General features: G+C 34.9%; 1 protein-coding gene across 2 annotated transcripts in view; it reads right to left on the bottom strand.

Moving 5' to 3' along the window:
• Positions 1-351: 351 nt before the first annotated feature.
• The window catches only part of macrod2 (mono-ADP ribosylhydrolase 2), a 790,103-nt gene continuing 784,454 nt past the window's right edge, over positions 352-6,000 (bottom strand). The window contains exons 18-20 of one of the 2 annotated variants that reach the window (XM_051651963.1): positions 5,357-5,413; positions 4,645-4,716; positions 352-2,086 (exon numbers count right to left, since the gene is read on the bottom strand). In XM_051651963.1, coding sequence (XP_051507923.1) covers positions 2,049-2,086; positions 4,645-4,716; positions 5,357-5,413 — 167 coding nt within the window. In that variant the 3' untranslated portion in view covers positions 352-2,048. The remainder of the gene's footprint in view (positions 2,087-4,644; positions 4,717-5,356; positions 5,414-6,000) is intronic. The other variant, XM_051651964.1, reaches the window with a different exon arrangement.

The following is a 6,000-nucleotide window of genomic DNA, read 5'->3' as shown; positions in this document are numbered from 1 at the left end:
GCGACTCTTACATTCGATTGGAATTTGGCAAAGATTTCAGTCAAGTACTTTGATATGACTCTCCATAGTCATAGAAAATCTTAAGCTCGTAATCAATCACAAGCGCAAAGTTATCCTTTATGTGCTGCAGGCAAATTCAATTATAAGAGAGATGTTTGACATTAGAATGCATTACAAACATTAGTGCACATTTGTGTTTGTGATGTACCAGTGACCCAGAGCCATCAAGAGCTGAGAATAATTAACCAAATGCAAAGATATTCATAGTTTTAATGTCAACCGTAGCACTTTCATTGTATTCTGAAATTACCTGCTGGACAGGGTCTCACCATAAAAAACAAAGACATGATGCCCAGGGAAACAACTTTATAACTTTATTCATAGTTGTTTTATAGCAAAGCAAACATCAAAGAATGAAGGCAGAAGTTTATCTGATATACAGTATGGCACTACTTAAAGGAGCAAATTATCCTTCTGAATACATCTTTTTTTAATCAACCAAAACATTAGATGCAAGAAAATCAACCAACCAACCAACCCAAAAAAAAAACAAACAAAAAAAAAAACAATCCAAAAAAGGACAGAACTACTACTTTTTTTTTTTTTAAGAAAGTGTATCACTCATCACCTTAAGTAGAATTGAATTCATTCAAAGCCACAAGCTTAGTATATACCATTTTTTACCACCACCAGTTTGTGACCATGTAATACGTGTCTCATGAAATAAGGCAGATGTTCGGAGATGCAGACACAAGCTTGCAAGTGAGATTTAACATCTATTTATGCATGGAAAATAGAGTGAGAGAGAGATGAAGATGGAGTGGAATGTAACTAAAACATTTGAAACAATGCTGGCATGCATCTGGATAAACCTTAAAGGAATTCATCTGTTAGCACACTTGTCAAAAACGGCCACGTCAGTTTGATACAACTGAGGTTTTCTTTTTTTTTAACAGGCATTCGCAGTAGTCAGAGATTACATGGGGGCTCTGCGAGCATGACGTGTTGTTTCAAAAGGAGAATCGTGCACAAGCGTCCCTGTCAAAGCTGAGGACTTGTTGATAGCGTGCTACAAGGACGAGCGTCACCACTCGATATGCGATTACAATCAAGAGATGTTCTCCTTATTTGACCTGACTTGGTTCTGAAGCTCACATACAAAGTGAAAACCCTTTAAAGTGACATCACTGGCTTGTGTATGCACACACACTCACGCACAAACTGACATTTACAGCCATTTTAGTGTTATTCACCTGAAAGACATCTTAAAGGGATAGTTCACCCAAAAATGACAATTCGGTCATCATTTATTCGCCCTCATGTCGTTACAAATCCATATTAATTTCTTTCCTCTGTTGGAAGATGCACTTTCATTACAATTTTTTTTTCAATACAATGACCGTGAATGGAGACTGAGGCTGTCATTCTGCCTAACATCTGTTTTTGTGCTCTAAGTCATATAGTTTCAGAACAACATGATGATGAGTAAATAATGAGTTTTCATTTTTGGGTGAAATGTCCCTTTATTTGTTGGACAGGGCTATAGAATCTGATCATATTTGGTCTGAATGTTTTGATACAAGTTAGCAGGATGGAAAATTCTGCCTTGGCTTTGCTCTTTGTCCAAAGCATTACAAATAAGTGCGTAGTTGACAGTATCAGAATGATTTTAGGATGCATTTGAGCAATCCATCTAATTAAAACCACTTCAGATACAGCACAAGAATGCCGAGTTGAAACACTATTGATCAAGCAGCATGTCAGTGAGTTATAGCAGCCCTCCTCCAGCTTCTTCGTCTCCTGCACTCTTTCTGATATGTTCAAACTCTTATTTTGTTCCTTTTTACACAGCTATATGTTTGATTTAACATTAATATGAAGAAATGGAAAGGAAAGACAAGGTGAATAGAAGGAAAGTTGGTGAATGGAATGGGGGTCATCTCTTCTCCCAGTGTTTGTGGGCGACTCCCTGGAGCGGGACAAAATTGGTGTGATGTTTGCCTTCACACAGTTTGCCGGCACTCGTTCCTATGAGGCTGATTGTCGTCTCATTCCTTTCTCTGTGCGCACTTATCAACTTGGCCATCTTGGAGGAAGCAAACAAGTAAGCACAATGAAGTCAAAACAAAGTGTACATGTTAACCAACAAATAGTTTAAGGGATGGTTCATCATTTCCTCACCCTCATGTCATTCCAAGACCCGAAAGATCTTCATTCTTGCGTGGAACACAAAAGGATATTTTTAGTAAAATGTCCAAGCTGCTCTTTTCTACATAATGAAAGTGGATGGGAACCAAGGTCAACCAAGGTCACCATTCACTTAATTTGTATGGAGAAAAGCAGCTTAGACATTCTGAAAAATATTTACTTTTGTGTTTCACATATGAAATAAAGTCATAGAGGTTTGGAACAATATAACAGTGAGCAAAAAATTACAGAATTTTCATTTTTGCTTGAACTATCCCTTAAACCAGCTCTAATGTACAAGGGTGACATAATTAAATCAACATGAAATCAAAATTGACCCTATTTACTTTAATACATGTTCCTGGTCTTATTGAAAAAAATAATAATAATAATAATAATAATAAAACAAAATGTGGTAACACTTAACAATAAGGATGTATCTGTTAATATAAGTTAACTATATTAATTAACATGAACTAATAATTAACAGTACTTTTACATCATTTAATATGGGTTAATGTTAATTCCAACATAAACTTTTTAAAATTAAAAGTTTGTTATTGCAAAAATGTTATGCATTATGAACAAACATGAACTAAAAAATATTAATAAAAAAAATAACAATCAAGAATAATAAATGCTGTAAAAAAAATATTGCTCACTGTTAGTTCATGATACCTAATGCATTTATGAATGTTAATGAATAGAACCTTATTGAAAAGTGCTACCCAAATTTTGTCTTCATTATCATTATATTTATTTTTTTTAAATGCAATAATTTGCTCTGCTTGAAAACAACTTTCTCTTTCAGCTGATGCCACAAATTCCTTTTACTTTTTTAACCTCTAACATGCTCCATTCTGGTATGTAACACTTTTCACAATCCAATCAATTTCTGATGGATAAAACCAAGTTCTAATTACAATTTCTATTAATATACTGTTTCACTTGGAAAAATGTCAGATTACAGAAGTAAAATGGATTGCGATTAGAGTTTCATGTTGAATATATAGAACCAGTTTTATTTTGATGAAATAACTTAAAATTCTACTAACTTGTGCATAGGTATTCTGTTTATGAACATGGACACACACACACACACACACACACAAAGACACTGTACTAAATATTTTCCTGTCAAATACAGGAGGGAATGAATACAAATGGAATGTTGGGAGTTTGTATGTGCGGTCATAAGAGGGAAGCTGACCCTGAGGTTCCTGAAATGACAGCACAGCAAAACTCTTATCACACATGATTTATCAGCTTTCTCGCACTGCGTCATCCATGCACTCCCATCACACACGCTTTGTGTTTGATTTATTAATGTCCGTGAGGTGGGCATGCAGCTCATTCATCAAACTCAGTTTAAGGAGGCATGCCAACATGTTTACTCTGTATTTTTCTCTGCCGATCTGGAACTGTGTAGAGTGACCCTGATTTTTCAGTGAATGAGAGAGAAAGGAAGTGAAGCAAGGGCGTAGCCAGGAAATTACTTTTGGGTGGGCCTCAATAAAAATGGATGGGCCGAGTTTTTGCCCATTTTTTATCTTTTACCAAATTTTCCTTAACAGAAGAGAAGCAATGCATTCAAATAGTTCTTTCAAAAATCAGAATTTATGCAGTTTTAAACTAGTTTATGAATATATATTTGAAGTCAAAGAATAATCTCTAATATTCTGGGTGGGCCTGGATCACTTTTAGCTGAACGAGTAAGACAGTAAGAGAGACAGTGACATTTCTTGAAAATGGGGACTTTTGAGGAAAATGAGGTGTGTGTTTTTGTCTAAGGTCTAAGGTGTGGTCACACTAGACTGTTCTTCCACTTCCATTTTAAGCATGTGAACATGGGATTGTGGAAACGCAAGCACATGCAAAGCAGTGTGGGGAATAACTAACTAAAATAGTGACAGTAGTAACTTAACTAAATTAAATAAGTTATTAGTAGCTTGTAACTTGGGAAGCTACAATAGAGGATCTAAATGTCACAGATTGACCTCTCGGCTCAATACAAATAGCTGCATGTTGTGTAGTATAACTGAACTGAACTATAAGTGTTTTACATTTTAAGTGATGGTATATTTTAACATTTACTTTTAATCGTTTAGTAGGCACTTTTATCCCAAGCAACTTACAAATGAGGAACATCACAATGTAATTTAAAATACAAGAGCCAGCAATATTAGCAATCGCAATGCAGAGTTTCAAGAGTAAACTAGAGTAGTACAGAAACTAGAAATAGTAGTAGTAGTAGAAGCAGCAGCAGTAGTAGTAGTAGTAGAACAGAAACACATTTTGAACTAATTTTAAATGGATTATTTATTAAAAACAGAAGCCCTAGAGTCTCATATCCTGCGCCTGCTGATATTTGTATTGGAATTTGAAGCAATTTTGCATGCTTAAAGTCTAGTGTGACCAAACCTTTATCCTCTGTTTTTATTGATTGATTTGTTTTACCTTTGGACTGACTGCTGTCTGTTGGAATTGTTGCAGGCTCTTGTGAGCTCTTGTCCTGGGCTTTCATTTCAACTAGACACATGTTAAGCACAGAGACAGAGAGAGAAAGAGAAAAAACAAGGGAATGAGAGAGACAGTGATGCAGAGAGAAGGGAATGAAGGACTCAAGATCAGAGCAGAGCAGAGGAATTAAAAGTTAGAATCCACTGAGTGACACTTTATTGGCCACAGTGCTTCTACTATCTGAAATAAATAGAGCAGGTGCTAAAGGCTATGCCTGAGGCAACAGACTTCAACAGAGCACATGACATTGCAGAGCTTGGAGAGACAAGATACACCTGTGCATACATTTGAAGATTCATTCACACACATTCTTCTTTCTTCTGCATAAATAATAAACCATGCATTAGAGTTAGAGCTGTGGTCAAGTGGTTAGGGAACATGCTCTGAAATATTGAGCACTGGTGCTCATACGGTTGATGCAAGTTTGAACCTGGCTTGCAATATTTCCTAATACTGTTTCCTCTCTTCTTCCTATCATTTTTGTGTCCCCTTATGTCCTCCAATTTTTATTTAAAAAAAATTTTTTTAAAGGAAAAAATAAAATACTACTACTACTACAACAAATAATAATAAAACTTAATAAATAAATAATTAAATTAAATAAATAAAAAATGAAAACGTGCATACAAACACACATCTTTGTTCTTACCTTTAGTGCTGGTGGCGTTTTTCTCCATGGCTGATTTGATCTCACTTTTATCAGCAGCTAATTAAACAAAAGTCACATAATAATGTGTCATTTAAATTCTATTTAGACATTTACACAATTTTTTTTTCTTTCTTTTGATTCTATTATTCTAATGGTTCCATAGGCAAGATTCCTCAATATCATCTTCCAAAAGAACAATAGCAATTATGAAGCAAAGAATAATATCTCATCACTCAAAACATGATTTATTGTTTTTATATATTCATTTTACGTTGTATTTTATATCCATAACCTTTATATTTATACAGAAAAGTAAATTTTAACAGTTCACAGTTTCAAATCACACAGTTGCCATGAAAGGTGAGCACATAAATACTTAAATACAAAGCGAGTAAAGTGTAAGGTAAACACTTTATATAGTGAGTAAGCCAGCATTTAGCAGACACTTTTATCCAAAGCACCTTGCATTAAACAGGGACGGTCCATATGGAGCAACCTAGGGTTAATGGAATAGTTCACACAAAATTCTAAATTTCTGTATCATTTACTCCTCATGTTGTGACAAACTAGGCTTTTTTTCTTCTTCAAGGGAACACAAAAGGAGAAGTTTAGCGGAATGCTTACATTATGCTCTTTTTCATGCA

This window comes from Myxocyprinus asiaticus, chromosome 23 (assembly GCF_019703515.2).
Source record: "Myxocyprinus asiaticus isolate MX2 ecotype Aquarium Trade chromosome 23, UBuf_Myxa_2, whole genome shotgun sequence".
Taxonomy (NCBI): Eukaryota; Metazoa; Chordata; class Actinopteri; order Cypriniformes; family Catostomidae; genus Myxocyprinus; species Myxocyprinus asiaticus.
This window is presented reverse-complemented; position numbering and strand designations above follow the sequence as displayed.